Genomic DNA, 23,575 nt, shown 5'->3' with positions numbered 1-23,575 from the left:
TCAGACATAATGGCAGATTCTACATTATGATTGGTCAGATCACCTGTCAATCAAACTCCCAGTAAAGGGTCGAATGGCACCAAAAACCGTTACAAATTCAAAACATGATAATGGTTTTAAAATAGGCTTTACTTCTATTTCTGTCCTTTTTATTGTATTTCCTTTTTTTTATTTTGGAGTTAAAAGTGACGTAGATGTGTTTTCGTGAGATTCACTCAGAAGAAATTGAGTGTTTAAAAGACAAATGCAATTCAGAAATGATCAGAGAATGAAAAGATGAATAAATGTGATTAGTTTTGGAAGAGCATTAGTTAGATGTAAAAATAAAAATAAAAAACTACTTGAGAAATCCACATATAACTGCAGAGTGGCATGGAAAATGGATCAAACAGAGATAAAAACAGACACAAAGGAACATGTTGCCTGAATCAATCTCCTTACGAACTGAACAAAGGAGAACAAGTCTGATGAAATATATAACTCATCTGCCTTTTATTATCTTTCACAGCATTGTAACCAGCGAGAGAGAAGCAGGCGCAGGTCACCCGACTAGCACACATACACAACTACTGTTAATCAAGGCATTTTTAAGAAGTTCCCCCAGAACTTTAGACTTCGTACATGTCTTTTCCATTTAAGATATGAAAATACTATCAAATAAAAAGTTAAAACTACTTTTAAAGTCTCTTCTGCTTGTACAAACAAGTAGATTATCAATGCAAATACAATCAGTTCAAAGCAAATGAGATGATAATGTTAGTTACATTGACAAACAAACATGAAGTGAAATGCTCGAAACGTCCGCATTTGTAAATGCTCGATGTAAAAATGAAATCAATGGAACGAGAATTAAATCATACACGTGAGCAAGGCCAAAAATTATTACAGTATATCTCACCAAAAACATCAACAAGTCACAAAATACAGCAGCGCACCTCTTCAGTAAAATCTCCCTTTTCGGAAGAAAATAGTCACAAAAAATAAACAATAAAACACACATTTTAGACACAAGTCGGACTCTCACACAAATTAGTGCTTTGGGTCTGTAATATACATTTAACAACTTACTTGTTCATTTTTGAGGTTGGCTACAACATATCTTTTCCAGATTCAGTTATCAGAAACCGCAGTCTAGGTAAATCTCACAAAGAAACGTCAAAGCCATACTAAACTCCCAAATCAAAAGATAAAAACACAGAATTAGATTTTGCATGAAGATTTTTTTTTTTTTTATGAATAAAGAAATCTATTGTTTGCACTGTGACAAATAATAACATTTCATCACTGAAAAAAAATTTAAATGTAAAAAATGTATTCATCTAATAAAAAGTAATAATAACTAGAAAAGAATATACATATATAATTAAAATTATATATTATTAAAAAAAATACATTTTCACATTTTTCACCTATGAAAACTGAGAAAATACATAAAAAAAAAAACAGTCTTTCTCCTTCATGCAATAAATATCTTATTTTGATCTTTTGATTTTGGACTGACATTTCTTAACAGTTTTTGTGAGACCTAGCCATCTTGGTTTTGTTTTCTGTGTTTGTTGCTGAACTGCTCTGACTCAAAATCACAGACTGTAGAAAGCATCACACCTATATTAATGTTTTTTTTTTTTTAATTTTGGTCCTCACTAGATCAATGGCAGTTTAGGTACATAACTGACCTGGTCTGGAAATGTCAGTGACTGGGCTTTATGTGCAGGACGAACCGGAGTTCTTGAGGAGCTTTGAGAGAAAGAGAGAGAGAGTCAGAGATGGTGAAGATGCACAAGAAAGTGTGAAAGACTTGTCTCCCATGCTCTTCTTCCCTCCTCTTTTCTCTGCGTTAGACTCTCTCGGAGCGTGGCGGCTCTCTCGCTCTCGCTTGTTTGGCTGTACCCTGCTGAATCTCTTGAAATGGAACTGTTGTGCTCTGGCTGAGATTCTAAGGCAATGTCACATTACATATCAAAATGTACAACATCTATACATTGTGCAGTTGTGAGCGGAGGGTGAGATGTGTGGATGAGATGTGGCGTGTGGCGGCTCTATAGAACAGTGGCCTCCATGACTATGGCTGGATCCTCAATGTCGGCTTTACTCTGGACCATCCGCAACTCCAGCTGAGCCGGGCTGGGTCTTCTACCAGGACCTGCCATCTCTGAAAATACGAAGCTTGTTGTCACTCATTCATTTACAAACACTTCTGCTTACACCATGCACTTATATGGGCCAGTCTACAGAACTGGTTCAAATTCAGAGTTGGATGTGTCTTTTTCCACAAATTTTGTATGTATGCAAATTGTATAATATCCAAGGTACACATTTCTAGTAAATGTGCAGTTAATTAGCATATTATATTTTCAGGAAGTTTTGAAATATTTGTCCTCTCCCCAAACTTGTCACTACGAAAACACAGTAATATATAATTTAATAAGAAGGGTTACATTGATCTATTAAGATTTTTTTTACATCTTTCTTGTAAATATATATTTTTTATTTTATTAAAAAGTTTTCAGAGGTAAATCAATAACAATTACAATTTTAACAATATTTCAAGTGTGATTTATGAGGTTTGTTGTATTTTGATGCCATTTATTTCTTTGTAAAAGGCAAAAAATTGATCGAACTGATTTCAAACTTGAGTCATTAGTTTGAATATACAGTTCATGGCCAAAAGTTTTGAGAATGACACAAATATTAGTTTTCACAAAGTTTGCTGCTCAACTGCTTTTAGATCTTTGTTTCAGTTGTTTCTGTGATGTACTGAAATATAATTACAAGCACTTCATACGTTTCAAAGGCTTTTATCGACAATTACATGACATTTATGCAAAGAGTCAGTATTTGCAGTGTTGGCCCTTCTTTTTCAGGACCTCTGCAATTCGACTGGGCATGCTCTCAATCAACTTCTGGGCCAAATCCTGACTGATAGCAACCCATTCTTTCATAATCACGTCTTGGAGTTTGTCAGAATTAGTGGGTTTTTGTTTGTCCACCCGCCTCTTGAGGATTGACCACAAGTTCTCAATGGGATTAAGATCTGGGGAGTTTCCAGACCATGGACCCAAAATTTCAACATTTGGTCCCCGAGCCACTTAGTTATCACTTTTGCCTTATGGCACGGTGCTCCATCGTGCTGGAAAATGCATTGTTCTTCACCAAACTGTTGTTGGATTGTTGGAAGAAGTTGCTGTTGGAGGGTGTTTTGGTACCATTCTCTATTCATGGCTGTGTTTTTGGGCAAAATTGTGAGTGAGCCCACTCCCTTGGATGAGAAGCAACCCCACACATGAATGGTCTCAGGATGCTTTACTGTTGGCATGACACAGGACTGATGGTAGCGCTCACCTTTTCTTCTTCGGACAAGCCTTTTTCCAGATGCCCCAAACAATCGGAAAGAGGCTTCATCAGAGAATATGACTTTGCCCCAGTCCTCAGCAGTCCATTCGCCATACTTTTTGCAGAAGATCAATCTGTCCCTGATGTTTTTTTGGAGAGAAGTGGCTTCTTTGCTGCCCTTCTTGACACCAGGCCATCTTCCAAAAGTCTTGGCCTCACTGTGCGTGCAGATGCGCTCACACCTGCCTGCTGCCATTCCTGAGCAAGCTCTGCACTGGTGGCACTCCGATCCCGCAGCTGAATCCTCTTTAGGAGACCATCCTGGCGTTTGCTGGACTTTCTTGGACGCCCTGAAGCCTTCTTAACAATGCAGTGGAAAGTTTTTTTCGGGATTAAGTTAATTTTCATGGCAAAGAAGGACTACGAAATTCATCTGATCACTCTTCATAACATTCTGGAGTATATGCAAATTGCTATTATAAAAACTTAAGCAGCAACTTTTCCAATTTTCCAATTTATGTAACTCTCAAAACTTTTGGCCACGATTGTACATTGAGCCAAACATTATCATAACATCTTAGTTGATAATTCACTATACTTTATCTTTGACAAAACATCCCATGTTTCGGTAATGACAGTAATGTTCAAATAAAGCATTATGTGTTCCCTTTTGTCACTACCGAAACAATGATGACATGTTTTATGTCGTGACTGTTATGGTAGTGACAATTTTATGGAATAACACCCAAAAAACCAAAGATGTCACTACCGAAACTTTACAAAGTTTTGGTTGTGACTGTTTCAGTAGTGACAATTTTATGGGATAACAAAAAAAAAAAAAAAGACGTCACTACCGAAATTTCATTAAATGTTTAGTCGGAACCGTTTCGGTAAAGACAATTTTATGGGATAACACCCAAAAAAATAAAGACGCCACTACCGAAACTTTACCAAATGTTTTGGTTGTGACTGTTACGGTAGTGACAATTTTATGGGATAAAAAAAAACAAAAAACAAAGACGTCCCTACCGAATCTTCATTAAATGTTTCGGTCTGAACGGTTTCGGTAGTGACAGTTTCATGGGATAACACCCAAAAAACCCAAAAATGTCACTACTGAACCTTTACCCAATGTTTTGGTGATGACTATTACGGTAGTGAAAATATTATGGGATAACACCCAAAAAAACAAAGACGTCACTTCGAAACTTTATTAAATGTTTTGGTAGTGACAATATTATGGGATTACACCCAAAAAACAAAGGCGTCACTACCGAAACTTTACCAAATGTTTTGGTCGTGACTGTTACGGTAGTGACAATATTAGATACTATAGATACTAGCTCAAAGATGCTAACGAGTACATGGTTAGCTAGCACAGTTCTGAACAGTTGTACACATATAAAAACTAAATGTTACGGAATAACTCCCCAAAAAAGTGTTCGGGAGTGACATTCTTTAAAGTTACACACAGATTTTTTCATGAGTTTATGAGTTTGAACACATTTACTTAAAAAAAAAAAAAAAAAAAATGATGTGGCCTATCTACTCTCTATATAGTGGGAAGAGCAACACACAAATATGTCCCAATCATAAATGTAGGGGTGTAGTTAAAATCAGTCTCAGCCAGTGAACTAAAACATACACTGTTTCGGTAGTGACATGAAAAATGTGGGACACATTTTTTTTTTTAACAAAGTTTCACAATTTACAAAAGTTTTTTTTTCTTCATAAAATAAATATAATTTTCATAAGTTGAAATTGTGGTGTTAGAGACAGCCACCTCCCAATTGAAAGTACCCAATAAATCATGATTTTATATATATTAAGCTTCCTATTAGTAAACATCTAAGATCTGAATACTTAACTACTTTTAAATGTGTTTTTTGAATGTGGGACAGCAGTTTGCACTAATTCTGTAGAATGGCCCTTATTTAAAATAAACAACTATGGATGTTGTTTTACCATGGGCATAAGATATAGTCCTCTGAATGACGTGGTGCATAACGGAGAAGGTCTTCTCACATGCTGTCTGTGAAGAACAGAATAACATTGAGGAAGAGACTCGATCAGCATTTTCTTACTACGCTGCATGATCACTGTGATGCATTTATGACACACTGATTTAATATGCTGTACCTTCAGGTCTGTTGGGTAATGGTGAGTCCAGGCCAACAGCATAGCAGCAAATAGATCACCGGTTCCCACAAACACCGCATCCACTTTCGGCACCTCTATTCGGATCCGCTGGGTCGTCCTTGTACCGTCCGGCATCACTGCAGAAACATGGTTATTTTATTCTTCATTCTTTACAAGAACTTGTCATGCATGAACCAGGCCTGGTTTTTAACCAATAGGCTACACAATCCCATGTGTGTGGTTCAAATAAACATAAAAAATGTATATAGTATAAACATATCAGATTTCATATGCATTTCCAGTAAGCTCTCATAAGTGCAAATTTTGTCATTGGTCAAATGTGCACACAGTGATATTATCTTCCACTGTTCAGCAGTTTGACATGTTTTGAAATTCATGACAAAGCAATTTTGAGTTGCACAGGAAGCACACACACTTACAAATGCGCCGACTGCCAAAAGACACCAGGAACCTGTCTCCGAGACGAGGGGGCAGATCAGAGCTTGTGATGACCACAGTGTCTGGACCCATCTTATGCAGCAGGTCCATCACCTGAACACACACAAACACACACACACACACATAGAGTCAGAGATCTCAACTGGGGGCCAGTGATAGCAATGTGCTTTGTTTTAGTTTTCAAAAGTTTCTAAAATAACAGACAACTGTTCACAAAAAAGTTTTTTTTTTCCAAATAATAATAATATTAATAACAACAACAGTGAAAATGATTATTTACATGGCAATAATAATAACGATCAAGTATTAGTAAATAAGATATGAAGGTAATAATTTTAAATTACTATTATTATTATTGCTAATTATAGTATATTATCAGATAATATGTTAAAAACAACAGAAACAATGACTTTAAAATTATTGTAATATTGTTAAAAGTTAAATGAAAACAATAGTATTAAAACATTCGTATAATTGGCAATAATATAGAGTAAATTATAATATTACAGTAACAACAATAATAATAATGCATTTATAAAACATTAATTTATTGTTCATATTAATAATTATTCAATAATAATAAATATTTTGCAGTTATTCATATTATTACTAACTTAATACTAGAAAATAAAACAGTATTAAATAATATAGTTACATATATTAATATATATATATATATATATATATATGGTACATATTTAATTTAAACACTAGTAGAATAATACTAATAAAAAATACTACTGATAATAATAATAATAATAATAATTTACATTAGCGTAACAGCAACAATAATAATATAGGTAGTGATTTTAAATTACTACTACTGTTATTATTAATTATATATTTTAGTATATTATTAGATAATAACAATTATAATAATTAATTATTATTTACATAACTATTATTATTATTATATTTAACAATATTTTAAAATGTGTATTCATTTTATATAGTAATAATAACAACTACAATAATAATTATAATAATAATTATTATTAACATAACAGTAATATTAATAATATATTAGATAAGATAAAACTATTTAAAAACATTATTATTGTCAATAATAACATTATTACTACTACAATAATATGTATTTTTATTGCTCTTATTGATAATATGCATTGTTATTAATAAAAATTATTATTATTAATTTTAAAATGAATGTTACCATTTTGCTATTCAAAAATGTTGTGCATTATTCCTAAATTTATATTATATAACACCCATAACAATAATAATAATATAAAAAAATAATGTTTTAATTGCTACTAAGAAAATACTAATAAAAACAGTATTTTTGTTATTGATCATAATAATAATAATAATAATACTATTAATAACATCACAATGAAATTTGCAAATTTGGGGTGTTTGTATAATTTACTGCTAGTGAATATAATTTATATTCAGACATTTCTGTTTGCAATTTTTTTAAGGCTGTTAAGACAGCCATATCTCATGTAAGTATTTATACTCACTTCAACAGCTTCCTTCTCTGTGCTGATATTCTTCCCTGTCAACAACCTGGAATAAAGAACAAACCGTTAAGAGCTCATCAGTATCATGTGCACAGCACTGAGGCACTGAAGATTTATGGGTAAGTCCACAGCTGACCGCTAGAGAGCACTACAATATCACTCTTCTGTCAGCAATCCTACTGAAATCGTTGAGGAACTAGAGGTTTGACATCTGCAGCACAGAAACATCCAATCACAAAATAATACACACACACACACACACACACACACACACACACACACACACACACACACACACACACACACACACACACACACACACACACACACACACACACACACACACACACACACACACACACACACACACACACACACACACACACACACACACACACACACACACGCACGCAAAGCTGTTGAGGAGGTATTTTACTCACTCAGCCTCAAATTGGTTGGGCGTGATGATATCGGCCACAGGGACCACTTTATTCCTGTACACCGGATGGAGATTCTGAGGAACATACTGCAAAAGAGTGATATGAACATTTACTGCATAATCAACAGAATAGCAGAAAGACAAAAGACAGAACAAAAAACACAAACAAACTTACCATTGAACCATGGTCACCTAAAACAGGGTCACAAACTGAGAAAACAGAGTAAAATAAGTTTTACTTTAATGTGCAAGGTTAATGTACACTTGTGTTCAAAGGTTTAGGGCCACAAAGAGTTAACGTTTTTAACGATTTTGAAGGAAGTCTCTATGCTCACAAAGGCTGCATTTATTTGATCAAAACATCTACATTTTAAAACATTACAATTTAAAATTTCTATTTAAACATTTTTTTAAATGCAATTTATTCCTTTAATGTCAAAGCAGAATTTTCAGCATCAAGCATCAGTCACATGATCCTTCAGAAAAATCATTATAACATGCTGATTTACTGCTCAAAGGACATTTATCATTATAAACGTCGAAAACAATTGTGCTACTTAATATTTTATTATTATTTGATCAACTGTAAAGTTTTATTTTTTTATTATTTGTGACATTATAAATGTCTTTACTGTCACATTTGATCAATATAATGCATCCTGGCTGAATAAATGTATTAATTTAATTAATACTTAATTAATTACTACTATTATTATTATTAATACAACAATAACAAATGCATTTTTATTGCTCTTATTGATGATAAATGTTATTAAGAATAATAATAACAAGTGTTATTATTATACTTAATATTTTTAAATGTGTATTATTATTTAATATTAGAATAATAACAATAACAACTATTATTATTATTTACATAACAGTAATAGTAATAATATTATTACTATTAATATTAATAATAGTAAAAATATTTATTTTATTAAGATAATAAAACAATTTTAAAACATTATAATTGACAATAATATTAATTATTATTACTACAACAATGTGTATTTTTATTGCTCTTATTGATAATAGCATGTATTATTAATACAAAATATTATTAATTTTATGATTTAAAATGATTGTATTATTACTTATTTTACTACTATAATAACAACAATAACAACAATTATAATTATTATTATTATTGACATAACAATAATAGTAATACGATTAGATAAGATAATTTATTTCAATAAATAAATAAATAAATCTTACTGACCCCCAAATTTTTTATAGTACTGTATAAACAAACTTGTAAAGCCGATATAAAATGTATAAAATCGATACAGCTTTTATGTTAAGCTAGGATGAAAGAGACTAAAAAAAGCACTCACCATATACAAGGTTAGGATTGGCCCTCTTCAGCTCTTGAACAATGTCAACCACCATCTCCAGAAACGATGTATCTCTAGTGTAACCTGCAGTAATGGAGAGAGCAGATCTCTGATCAATACTTTGATTTTTTTTAAAAACTACTTACTCCTGACCTTAGACTCCATTTGTCCCAAATCAAAAAGTTCCTTCCGCCTGGAGTACAAAAACTGACCACTCAGCACAAGTACCAGAGTCAGTCTTGGGTCATTCTTATTCTTTGTGCCTGAGAATATCTAAACAAATTTTTAATGATACTGGCCACCTGTGGTTATTACTTCAATACAGTGATATTTGCAATATCTTGGCCTGCAGAAATTATTTTATTTTAGAAGCCTGAAATGAATCAGAACTCCACAGAGTAGCAAAATACACCTACACATAGACTACAAAGTTTGCACTGTATCAAAGGAAGTGACATAAATATCCAAATGTGACCCTGGACCACAAAACCAGTCTTAAGTAGCACGGGTATATTTGTAGCAAAAGCCGAAAATTATCGATTTTTCTTTTATGCCAAAAAACATTAGCATATTAAGTAAAGATCATGTTCCATGAAGATATTTTGTCAATTTTCTACCATAAATATATAAAAACTTGATTTTTGATTAGTAATGAACTTTATTTGGACAACATTTAAGGCGATTTTCTCAGCATTTAGACTTTATTGCACCCTCAGATTCCAGGTTTTCAAATAGTTGTATCTCAGACAAACATTGTCCTATTTAACAAACAATATATCAATGGAAAGCTTATTTACTCAGCTTTCATATGACGTAAGAATCTCAACTTCGACAAATTTACACTTATGACTGGTTTTGTGGTCCAGGGTCACAAATGTATTTGGCTGGAGCTGCTCGGAAACTTCTCTAGCTGTTGGTCATGTGGTGGCTCTGTCTCTCCAGTCAGGTAAATAAATCCTATGTGTGACTCATCTGACCTTCAGTGCTTTTCATGATGCTATAGTGTCACACACTAAATCGCATTGCGACAATAGAAGCCACTAGTAAGAGAAGCATGCAGGAGGGTCTGACAGCAGTTCAAAAATTCACATTACCATTTCACACCTGGGATTAGAAATATAGTTAACTGGAAATAAAGCATAGGCATTAAATAGTACATTTGGTCAATATACAGGAGGGGCAAAACAATGACAACCAGCAAACCCAACTCATTTTATAAAATCAATACAAGAAAAACACTTTTTTATGAGATTTTGAAATGGTCTGGTTTTGATGTTGAAAATACACTACTGCTAAAAACTTGGGGTCTCTTAGGCTTCATTTATTTGAACTAAAAAAATAAAACTTATAATATTGTGAAATACTATTACAATTTGAAATAATTATTTCTATTTGAAGTCATTTTAAAATGTAATTTATTCCTGTGATGCAAAGCTGAATTTTCAGCATTATTACTCTAGTTTTCAGTGTCACATGATCCTTCAGAAATCATTATAATTTGCTGATTTGCTGCTCAATAAATATTTATTATTATCATCTATGTTGAAAACAGTTATGCTGCTTAATATTTTTGTGGGAACTGTGATATATTGTTTTCAAGATGCCTTGATGCATATAAAGTTCAACAGAACAGCATTTATTTAGACTAGAAATCTTTTGTAACATTATTGTAACAAATTGTCACATTTGATCAATTCAATGCATCCTTGCGTAATAAAAGCATTGATTTCTACAGATGAACAACTACAGCTATTAACATTTAAGTAAAATAAAAAATAATCGGCATACATATGCTTTTAACACTCATATCCTAAATGGAGCTAAACTATGGCTCTGCTGCAGGGTCGGAATTAACGAGGGCCACCGAAATGAACAAGAACGCCCCATAAATTTAAGACCAAGGGGCAAAAAAAATGCCCATATTACGGCTGTCTCGATTAAAATGAAATGTGAAAATGAATGAAAAGTGTCAACTTGCAGAATTACATTTAGATTCACTCACACTGCATCAGATTGCTTTTACGTACTGTTTTGTGCAGCTCTGCGCCTTTTAACCAATCAAACGCGTTTCGGTTGAACTTTGAAATACATTGGCCAATCACAGACGCTTAGATTAGTCAGCATTGAAAACGCCCTTATTGAATTCCCTCATCATAAACAACACAGCGCAGACATGATAAAAATTAAATATTATATTTGTAGCTCCAGTGATTATAACGGTAGTTTCTGCATAACTTGTGCTAGTCTTGGCTAACGTCATGGACTGACATGTGAAGTCAGAATGTGATGTGCCCAAAATGAAACAAAACTATTGTTTTCAATATTGATATTTCGATATTGATACTAATATTAATAACCATTATTACAATATAAAGATCAGTAATGTACAAAAATGGTAATATTATTGACAACTGTTTAAAATACTGATTAAAGTAAGTGGGTAAATTTAAGTATATGACACTAAAGACAACATATGTTTTTCATAATAATAAGGTGATTAAAAAATTGCCCTCACAAATGTAAAAAATGCCTCTGGAATTCAATTTCGAGGGGAAATATTGCCGCTTAATGGAAAAGTTCATTTCCAAGTTCATTTCCAAGTTCGGTCCCCTGCTGCTGATTAGCAGCATTGTTACAGAGGGAGAGAGAGATGTGTTCACTTCCTCTGACTCCAGACAACACAACCCGACTGGATGCACAAGACAAAAAAGTCAACTAGATTATTAGATTGTCTGAAGAAAAAGGGCACTTGCTAATGTGTTACTCAATGCCACAATGTTGAATTTGACTCCTATGGGAGCTTCTTCAATGATTGGCACTTTTTGAAATGTTATTGTTTTACTCTGAAAATCTATTATAAAACAAAGTTTCCATAAACACATTAAGCAGCACAACTGTTTTAAACATTGATAATAAGAAATGTTTCTTAAGCATCAAATCAGCATATTAGAATGATTTCTGAAGGATCGTGTGAGTAATGATGCAGAAAATTTAGCTTTGATCACAGGACTTGAATACATTTTATAAATGTCTTAAAATAAATTTTAAAGTTTTTTAAAATTGTAATAATTTCACAATATTACAGTTAAACAGTATTTTTGATCTAATAAATGCAAGTTTAAGAGACGTCTTTCAAAAACCCCTAACGTTTTAATGGTAGTGTATATAAATATTTGACAAGAAAAGTTTATATAGCTGTGGTGTCATCCACAATCAACAATTTTGCCACTAATAAAGATATATCAAAATTCAGTGTACTTGTACTTAGTTACAATGCTTGAGATTAAATATGAGACAAAACGTGTGGGGAAAAGTAAATAAAACTTTATTATTACAGATCTATTAAAATCAAGATGTAGTTTTGTTAAATTATGCAAAACATATGTAATACTGTACAAATTCCATGTCAGTTTGAGACGTTGCATGTGCATTCTTCTGGGTCAGAAAGCTCACGGATTTCATCAAAAATATCTTAATTTGTGTTCTGAAGATGAACAAAGGCCTTACATGTTTGGAACAACATGAGGGCGAGTAATTCATGACAGAATTTTCATTTTTGGGTGAACTATACCTTTAAAGAAGTAGTTTACAAATAGTGTACTCACCCCCTTGTCATCCAAGATGTTCATGTCTTTCTTTATTCAGTCGTAAAAAAATTATGTTTTTTGAGAAAAACATATCAGAATTTCTCTGAAAATAATGGATATCTATGCTGCCTCAAAGAGCTCTGAATGATCCCAGCCAAGGAAAAAGGGTCTTATCTAGTGAAATGATCGATTATTTCCTGAAAAAATTGATAATTTTTATACTTTTTACCCACAAACACTTGTCTAGGCCTAGCTCTGTGTGAACTGTGTCTATCCCTCTTTATGACAGTTAGGGTATATCGAAAAACTCCCAACTCATTTTCTCCTCAACGTCAAAATCACCCTACATTGCTGCAGAAGTACCAACCCAGTGTTTACAAAGTGAACATGCAAAGAAGGTCAAACAACCTTTGCAAAAAAAAAAAAAAGGTAAAACAGCAAAGACGATTTTGAAGTTGGAGGAGAAAATGAGATGGGAGTTTTTCGACATACCCTAACTGTCATAAACAGGAATACACACAGTTCACGCAGAGTATATAAATAGTTCATTTTTTTGGAAAATAACTGACTGTTCACTTCCTCAGCAGGGATTGTTTAGAGCCCTTTGAAGCTGCATTTAAGCTGCATTTTGGAAGTTCAAACTCAGGGGCAATATATATATATATATATCCATTATGTGGAGAGAAACCCTGAAATGTTTTCTTCAAAAAAAACATTTTTTACGACTGAAGAAAGAAAGACATGAATGTCTTGGATGACAAGGGGGTGAGTACATTATCTGTACATTTTTGTTCTGGAAGTGAACTACTCCTTTAACTGTAAACTGTTTAAACACACTTTCCATCTCTCTCACTAGTTTATTTTTGTTATAAATTCATAAAGCCCATGTTGCCTGTAGCTGAAGATATCTACACAGACAAAAGTGGACCCTCTGTTTGGTCTTTATGATACTATGACTTTTAGATATGGTGATGGGCTGTCCTCAGGCCTCTATGGTCCCACACATGTCCCATGCACATTGCTCTATCCCATCACAGAATTACATGATTCCATTTTTACATCCCTCAGCTAAATAAATTACAAAGCATGCAAATAATATCCAAAGTAGTGTGTAAAATAGAATGCACTGGAATGAATGGTAGTCAAAGAACTGACCTGTGAGTACATAGTCGTAGTGGTTGACGTTGTTGAGTTTGATCCCTTCATACAGGACATGAAGCTCATCTGCTGTCAAGACCTGTCCCTTCCAGTGAGAGTACCCTGAATAAAGACAGAGCACAGATCAAATACACAGAAATCAGACTGAAAATCCACTGATGTTTAACACACTACAAGCATGAAAGTCTTGTTTGTCACATGGAACTTCCGGCGCCTGATCATCTGTCTGCTCTCGCAAATCTATGGGATATGGACAAAAGTGCCACCGTTTCGTCAGACACATTATTGCTGTGGCCGTGAGAGCTGTGATGTCACAATTCAGGTGAGTCACCAGGAGCTGGTCACGTGGCATGTTTCTTGTTGCTAAGAAACAGGACAGAGGAAAGCCTGAGGGGCTGGATGAAAAAGACGCATCATTGTAGCCTTGATGTGTATGTGTGTGTGTTTTGGGGAGAAGATGACTGCAAAGGGGAATCTGTGATAAGACGGGTGTCTGTCGTCATCATTTTCTGCTGCCGCAACTCTGCAACGACTCTCGGCTGGAACCGCAAACCTCTAATCCAAGTCACTTCACCCACACGTATCATGCAGATACTCTATTTCACACTAAATCACGATCAGGGAAAGCATTCAGAAGCTGCTGCGTGAGGTACATGCTGTTTCTACCCATAAGGCTTTGCAGCACCCATTGATGTTGTGAACAGAGATAAAGCTCAGGTACCAAGGTCAAACTATAAAGTCCTAGTGGGAAGGTCCAGTTGGGAAATCACCCTGCTGTCACATCAACATGTAGAAAGTACGTTTAGATGCTGATTACTAACAAATGTTAATAGAATAGTGAATATTATCAATACTATCAATAAAGGAGATATATCATAAAAATCTGACTTTTTCTGTCTTTAAGTGCTATAATCGGGTCCCCGGTGCATCTACTAACCCAGAAAACGAAAAAGAACAACCCAGTAACTATGTTTTGGTAAGAATTTTTCTGCAAGCATGTGAAAAAACAAGCCACTCAGATTTCGCTCCTCAAGTGACGTAGAAAGGGAATCTTATTATAACATTACTGCCCCTTAATCTGCACGTTTTCAACCATGGCGCCGTCATTTTGTTTTCACAAGCATTGTATCAGTTCTAACGGCATGGCAATAGTTCGAACAAAGCATGCTAACTGTTCTGTCGTTGGCTGCACAGACGAGCACAGAACACTATTTAGAGTCCCAGCCTCAGAAGAGACAAGAGAGCAGTGGATTTATTGATTTACTGTATATTACCCTGCTGCCACACAGATCTAATATAAACATGCGATTTCTTTCCCAGCTGTTAACCTTTACAGACATAACCAATGTTTTTGTAACTCCTGTGTGTTTTTAAACATAAACGTGTGTGTATTTGACAGTTTAAGCGCAATAAGACATGAAGGAGAACTTAAGTTTATTACTCAAATGCTGTGTGACAGCTGCGCGTGCTTCGGATGTGTGCGTTCAGAAAATGCTATATCAGAAGATTAAACTAATATGGCTTTAAAAGTCATGATTTCAGCATGATATACATGATAATCAAAAGCAAACAGATGTTTTTGGCAGAGTATCTGAGGTACAAGCTGTAAAGGCTTAGCTCTATTCTGAAAAGGGGGGCTGGGAGCAGCACTTCATTTGCATTTAAAGAGCCATGCATGAAAACAGCGTTTCTGCTTAAAGGTTGTATCAGCGATTTCTAGTCTAAAACATAAAGTGTCAATTTCAGCTGACCTTTCTTCACGATCCGCTCGCTGCCTGCCCCATAAATTGTCTGTGAAAAAACCGCGTCTCTCTGGTCAGCCTAGGGTCCGAGATATGCCAAAAAAACAATCGGCACTACCAACCTTTCCACAGATAAACAAACAGTGTTCCAACCAATCAGCGTCAGGGGTTTGGTGTTGTGGACTTTCCTACTGGTGCAGGGATGTGAGGGAGGCGAAGTGAAAGTCCACAACACCAAACCCCTGACGGTGATTGGTTGGAACACTGTTTGTTTATCTGTGGAAAGGTTGGTAGTGCCGATTGTTTTTTTGGCATATCTCGGACTCTAGGCTGACCAGAGAGACGCGTTTTTTTTCACAGACAATTTATGGGGCAGGCAGCGAGCAGATCGTGAAGAAAGCTCAGCTGAATTTGACACTTTATTTTTCAGGCTAGAAATCGCTGATACAACCTTTAAACTTGAAATAGGCACTTTCAAAATTATATGATCTGTGGGGTATTTTGACCTGAAACTTCACAGACACATTCAGGGGACACTTGAGACTTACTTATACATATCTTGTAAAAAGGGGCATAATAGGTCTTCTTTAACACATGGTGTATCATGAGAAAGTAATTAATTCTAAATGGGACTGGAAGAGAACTGAGCGCTTAGTCTGATGTTTCAGAAACCCAGTTAAATGTTTGTACATTAACTAGACATGGGCAATGAAAAGGTATGTGAATGCTGCATCGTCACCTCTATAAACTAATAAGTAAACTAACTTGAAAATGACAGTCAATTTATAGGTTTAGTGAGCCAGCTGCTGGAAGATTCTGCAACACAAAAAAGTAAGAATGCATCAATAATGATGCACTAATAATTATACTGTTCAAATAGTTTGGAGTCAGCTATTTGTTTAAGGGATGCTTTTTTCAACAAAGGATGCATCAAATAAATCTTTCAAATAAATCTTTATATTTCAAATCCAGATTTTTTTCAAAGCTAGGTTTTCCAAAAAAAAAATATATTAAGCAGCCTTTTTTTCAACATAAGAATAAATCCTGAGCAGCTCATGTGGCACTGTAAAGTAATGATGCTGAAAATTCATCTTCTCCATCACATAAATAAATTACATTTTAAAATATATTCAAATAGAAAACAGTAATTTCTAATTGTAATAATATTTCACAATATTATTGAATTTCTAATTGAATAAATGCATGCTGGGTAAGCATTAGAGAATTCTTTCAAAAACATGGCAAAAATCTTACTACTTCAAAAGACTGCAACTTTTGAATAGTATTTTATGGCCAATAACAAATAAATGGCGGATGTAATAAATTTATAAACCTTGTAAAAATTAAAAATAAACAAATAAAATAAATTACACCAATAAAAGGCTGAATTGTTTGTATACTAAAAGTGAATTCTGCTATTACAGTAAGTGACAGAAGATGGACAAATATTCTCAATGCTTAAAAATATTATTACCAGCTTAAAAAGGGCTGATAATAATAGAGAAAGGAAATATCTAATATCGGCCAATAATTATCAAACTGCAAACATTGAACAACCAATATGGTGCCAATATATTGCACTGCATATTCAAATGTATTAATCAAATTTTATATAGAACTCAATGTTTTCTTATTGTGAAGAGAAAAATGATTATGTACACTAAGAGGAGCCTGAACCATCTGGAAATGAGAAAACACAAGACAGAAAAGTCTACCTTCTAAACTCCACAAGTACCTAGTACCCAAAAAATAAGTTATCAACAAATCTATGACCCTGGGCCACAAAACCAGTGGTAAGGGTCAATTTTTTGAAACTGAGATTTATTTACATCATCTCAAAGCTGAATAAATAAGCTGTCCAGTGATGTATGGTTTGTTAGGGTAGGAATGGTCGAAATACAACTATTTGAAAATCTGAGCGTCCAAAAAAAAAAAAATAAATAAATAAATAAATAAAAATAAAATAAAAAAATATTGAGAAAATCACCTTCAAAGCTGTCCAAATGAAGTTCTTAGCAATGCATATTACTAATCTAAAATTAAGTTTTGATATATTTATGATACAAAATTACAAAATATCTTCATGGAACATGATCTTTACTTAATATCCTAATGATTTTTGGCATAAAAGAAAAAAAATATAATTTTGACCCTACAATGTATTTTTGGCTACAGCTACCAATATGCCCGTGTTACTTCAGACTAGTTTTGTGGTCCAGGGTCACATTTTTCAGATGGTTTTCCCCTTCAAATTGCCCATCCAACAAGTTACCCATGATTTCAATTAGCCATGTGCTAAAACCACACTGCTTCTGGGACTGCTGAATACTCATTCTGCATACTAATTTGGCCTTAATGTGGCCACAGGTTTGAACCACAAACCTACATGACTACAACTTCACAAATCCTGATGAGAATATCTTCACAGTGCAACACTCAGACCTCTGATACTCAGTTAGCCACTGGTTTGGGAATAATAAGCCATCAGCGTATGAGTCTGTGTGCCTCTATCTATAGGCTTAAACGCTTAAAAAAAAAATAACTCAAGTTGCTAAAGACAACATTACAGCCCTGAGGAGAAGAAGGCATCCAAGCAGAGAGGGAGGCCAGTCACAGGGCAACAGCCTACAGTAGGTTGTGCCACGAGTTGTTTAGAGTACTGATCCGAGGCCAGTTAGGGTTATTCTATACGCGCTTTGAAACGGGATGCATTTATAAGGAGCTGATCCAGAAACTGTGTTTGGGAAGTTAATAAACATGAGACACCTGAGCATACATACCAGTGCTGGGTCACCAGAGGGAACTTTTCTAGTACTATATTAATTTTTCTCTCTCGCACAGACAGTTCTCAAAAATGAAAAGGATGTTACATTCATTAATAATTAATTGTAAATGAAGGGGACAGATTTCAAACTGCAAATCACCATTATAAAATAAGTTGCCTATCAAAATCATGAAATATATTCTGTTTTCTGAAGTCAAAGTGCAGTAACATAAAATTTTGTGTGCAAGAAAGGGTCCATTGTTAATCGTGCAGCATTATATTAAGTACAAAAGTCACTTTCAAACCAAGCAGCTTTCTGTTGGTCAACACAGCAAAGTCATGTGACCAGGTTGGAACCCACTGCAAAATCTGAATTTGAAAATCATTTGACCTCATGCAAAATTCCTAATTACATGGATTCCTATTGAAATGACTGGATTTGCCCATGAACATTCACTAAAGATCTTTTCACTAAACACTATAGCTTTGTGTATCATTTAGGAAAATTTAAGTAATCTTAAATTAAGTAATCTTACTTAGCAAATTTGTGAGTTGCACTTGCAAAGTGGTGGAAATAAATCCATAAAAATCCTAGAAATTAAAAAATAAAACTGGAATGCTTCTGGAAATTTACCGGGAATTAACAAAGCGGATCAATCTGATTTATAAACAAATGTTTCAGTCCAAATTTGTGAATTAAACAAGATGATTCTTTTAAAAGGTTCAACTTCAAGCTCAATTCATGAATTGGAAGACAATGATAATAAAAAAGTTTTTGTCATGCAGGAGAGCATGAGGGCAGTACAAAAGAAAGAAATGAGCAGTAGTCCGCTTTTAAGCAAAAAGGTTTCAATCAAACTATAATAGGACATGTTTGAAAGGATCAGATTTGAAGTGCACTTTCCAAAGAGGAGAAAACATATCACAATACTCCTACTCTCTTGAAGTACAGGCGATCAGTGCTTGCTCTGTTTGCATAGCTCACTAACTACACTTTTCTACTCACACACAGCTCAAAATGAACTGTCACAACATGTGAATGCAGTATGCATTGAGCACTTCAATGAAGCATCTGTGTCTGTCCTCTTGACAGTAAGGCATTACAATAGAGTTGAAGAAAGAGGTCAAGGGGCACTACAGTGCATTAGCAAATGAAACACTGCATGGATATGAAAATGCATTTGGGAACTCGGCACAAGTGATATCCAACAACGGATCAAAACTTGTGATCTTAAATCAAAAACCACCTGAGTACCTAATGCCTCAAATGGCCTTAATCATATGCAAATAATGCATATGAGGTCCACGATATGATAATAATTGCGATATTTAAAAAAATAAAAATAAAAATTCTTCCATCTAATACAATTTGAGAGTTCAAAATTAATCTTCTACAACATTTTAAATACTTACATTTACATTTAATAATTTGGTAGACACTTTCAAGCATAGTGACTTACAAATGAGGACAACAGAAGCAGACTTTCAGACTCTTTTACTAAAATTAACCACATAACTACTTTTATCTGAAATGCCTTCAAATTATATTGTTTCAGTGACAAGCTGTAATCTAAAAATCAGCCTACCTGTGTGGTTGGAGAACTGAACAGAGTTGATCGAGTCCACCTCAAACCCCAAAACCTGACAAACACATAAACACACATTCCATACATGAAAAGAAGCTCATCCAGAGAGTAACACAAATACATAAAAGACTCAATGCAATAATCACAAGGGTAGTCATAGTCAGAATAAAAATATATACCATTTTATCACAGAACTATACACTATTCTATACATATTCACATGGTTAAACATAAAAATCAACTGTCAAGCCCTTATTGAGCAACTGGTAACTTTAACACAGTTTCTATGCTGCTAAGCTCCATCTCTCATGTAAAAAATCAATATAAAGTTAAGCGTCTGAGCTCGACCACCACATATTTCTGAAAGTCTAGCATATACTTTTCAACTTCTTAAATTATAAGACTGTCATATAGCTTTTAAAGAGCTCAAAAGGTGCTGCATTACACAAAAAATTGGGCCTACTGGCATTGTTTATGACACAGAAACATAATATCAGGAACTTCATACCATTTGTAGTAACACTAGTAGCATTTGAGGTCTGTGGGACACAATATTCATATCGTTTTACGATTTATTTTAAGACCAAACACATAGGTTTAATTCGTTTTATTAATAAACTATAATTAATAGTGTTTTCACAACATGTCATTAATTGGCCATATTGGCAGCACTGAACGTAAACAATGCCACTGAACCGAAAAAAACGTGCATATTTTGCTGGTTTTCGCTGTTGAAAATGGTCAATTATTGTCATGTACTAATTGGTCAGACCAGGAAAAACATTTAGAGTACAATAAACTGCCAAAAGTAATTACAAATAAAAGAGAAGAGTGCAAAAACTGTCTGAGGAACAAAAGGCATTTGTGGTGGGCCAAACTGAACCAGGATTTCCAGTCAGGTAGGTGAAATATTAGGCTAATATCTTAATTAATACTGTTCGTACATATCGTTACCACCTATTAATTTTGGTTTGTCAAAATATTGCACCCTTTCCTGCTTACGAAGTTCTTCTCTATATGATTTAACAGCTTCCACATGGTTTTTCTGTGGTTTAGACAGTATAAATTAAGAGAACAATGTATTCAGTAGTGCATTAACCATGTAATCAATGCTGTTGTTTACATCCGAGTATCTCCAATATGTACATGACGTAAGTTCAAACCCTCTACAAAGTTTAAGTGTCTAATGTATGCTTTTAAATTAATCTTAAATTAAGCTGATGTATTATAAAAATAAGACAAAAAAATTAAAGCTTTAATCTGCCTAAGGTCACAGGAACACAGTGAAATAATTGTGAGGGAAAATAAAAGAGGTTAGTTTCATTTACTGTCAAGCGCTATTTTGTATTATTTAGACACCTATTTAGGGGTCTTTGGGAACCAAAACATAAAGACAATTCCAAAACATGAGGGTTAATTTAAAAACAGCACTCTCTGTCACTGAAACACGCTGACTCAAAAGTTTAAAGATGAAACATTAAAATGCAAGTCGCACAAGCGTGGGTTTAGACACGGCTGGAAGAGCCTTTGAGAAAAAAATGTCACGATTTTTGCTGGAATTGAGTCTCCCGGCTGTGACGTCAGTCTTGGAAACGTAAGCCAGCGCGAGTATGCAGAAGAAGGGCTCGAGTCATAGGAAGACAGCCGCTTTCTGGTGGCATGACAGCTGGAGCCATTCAAAACCTAATGAGCCTGATTTAATAGTTTGGACGCGGCGCGATCCCTCATGCCAAATGATCTTTCAGAAACCGAGATTCAATGATATCCCAATCATTTCTGCTGATGATTAACGGCAGTGTCACTCATAACATTGATGACAGCCGCCGTGCCGCTGCTCTCAATTTAACGTGCCGGTGTTTTGACAGCACAAGCTTCCTAACCTGAGCTTTAAGTTTTAATGTCCATCAATTAGCCAAGTTACTATTAATAGGAACATATTTTAAATTCAGCCTCGTGTATGACTGCAACCAGCATCGAGAGGCCAAGTTCTGGGAATGCAATAGTCTAGATTCGGGATAAGGGAAGTTCACTGGCACTGCATGAAAATCTCAAATTGCACAAGAACAGCATGCAAGGGAATATTGACCATGTGACCTTTCCTTTCTCCATCAGCACGCTGTCATGCACTAAAACATAACAATTATCACGAGTGCATTGTGCCGCTTCAGCTGTCGCAAGCCTCGGATGAACGATGCTCACCTGTAACGGGAAGGATGCCGATTTATTTCCCACGTATCCTCTCACGACATGACTCTGAATCGACAGCACTCGGCATTCCATGTCGCGCACAGTTAAAGTTGTTTTAGACGCTCCAGAATGTCAGGCGATTGAGGGGCAGCGGCGAACCGGATAGGTGCTTTCCTTTGCCTTTTAAATCCAAATTAGGATCCGTGATGGCAAGTTCTCTAGCCAGACAGAGAAATGAAGGACATTCACACTGGAGACGCTCATTGGCGGCGAGCGCAACTACTCAGGCATCCTGAGGGGGCACCTAAAATCCACTGACATCACGACGACGCTCGTGTCCGCTATTAGTAGAACGCGTATGCTATATTTATCATGCATTCAGATAGAGAAGAATGGGTTGATGAAATCAACATCATCAATCAATCATATAAACCAAGGTAAACCCGCAGTAAACCCAGAGTGTGCTGGTATTTATGAGTGTTAGGAGATGCTCGTTTTATATTGAAGATATATACATGTATTTATAGCCTTTCACTTGTTTTTGAGGAACAATGCCGTGTGTGCACTCGATAGGGAATGACATGTTATACAGCGATATATTAACGCAATAAACCGAAGTCTGTTGTGTTGCGGAAGTGGGGTCCTTCTGCACAAAGACGCGCGCTAGAGTCCTCCAATTGTTAGCGCAGTCCGCGGTGACGTCAAGCCGTGAATGGGCGATGTTTGACGTCATCTCTGTCGGCAACCTGTGATGTCTATCCGCCTCTTTCTGAATTATAATTTTGTCTATCCATGGAAAATTAGTTCTGTTGCTTTAGCTTTCATTTTGTCGTTTAGCTTCCCTTGAACAAAAAGTACAGTAATACTGTCACTGTAAATCATTACACATGTCTCCTAAAATACCAAATATTATGAAATTATGACTGCTTTTTTAAAAAGAAAAAAAAAAGCATTTTAGGATAATTGTAAAAGTGTCTTCCTTCAGGTCGGGGTACATTTGTCTTGACTTGTCTGATATTTACAGTTGGAGTCAAAAGTGTACATACACCTTGCAGAATCTGCAAAATGTTAACTATTTTTACCAAAATAAGAGGGATCATAGAAAATGCATTTTATTTTTTATTTGGTACTGACCTGAATAAAATATTTCACTAAAAGACATTTACATATAGCCCACAAGAGAAATTTATAAAAATGACCTCATTCAAAAGTTTACATACACTTGATTCTTAATACTGTGTTGTTACCTGAATGATCCACAGCTGTTTTTTGTTTTGTTTTGTTTTTTAATGATAGCTGTTTATAGGTCCCTTGTTTGTCCTAAACAGTTAAACTGCCCGATTTTCTTCATAAAAAAATC

At 34.7% G+C, this 23,575-nt stretch overlaps 1 protein-coding gene across 1 annotated transcript; it reads right to left on the bottom strand.

Moving 5' to 3' along the window:
* Positions 1 to 470: 470 nt before the first annotated feature.
* pdxkb (pyridoxal (pyridoxine, vitamin B6) kinase b) lies at positions 471 to 22,479 on the bottom strand. The gene is made up of 11 exons (XM_073842746.1): positions 22,228 to 22,479; positions 20,029 to 20,083; positions 13,934 to 14,038; positions 9,192 to 9,275; positions 8,027 to 8,061; positions 7,853 to 7,938; positions 7,413 to 7,458; positions 5,913 to 6,024; positions 5,473 to 5,609; positions 5,299 to 5,365; positions 471 to 2,152 (listed from the first exon to the last, which is right to left on the bottom strand). Exons 1-11 carry the CDS (start codon positions 22,306 to 22,308, stop codon positions 2,040 to 2,042), a joined length of 921 nt encoding a protein of 306 aa, XP_073698847.1. The 5' UTR covers positions 22,309 to 22,479; the 3' UTR covers positions 471 to 2,039.
* Between the last annotated feature and the right edge of the window lie 1,096 nt (positions 22,480 to 23,575).

The sequence above is a fragment of the Garra rufa genome, chromosome 6 (genome assembly GCF_049309525.1).
Source record: "Garra rufa chromosome 6, GarRuf1.0, whole genome shotgun sequence".
Taxonomy (NCBI): Eukaryota; Metazoa; Chordata; class Actinopteri; order Cypriniformes; family Cyprinidae; genus Garra; species Garra rufa.
This window is presented reverse-complemented; position numbering and strand designations above follow the sequence as displayed.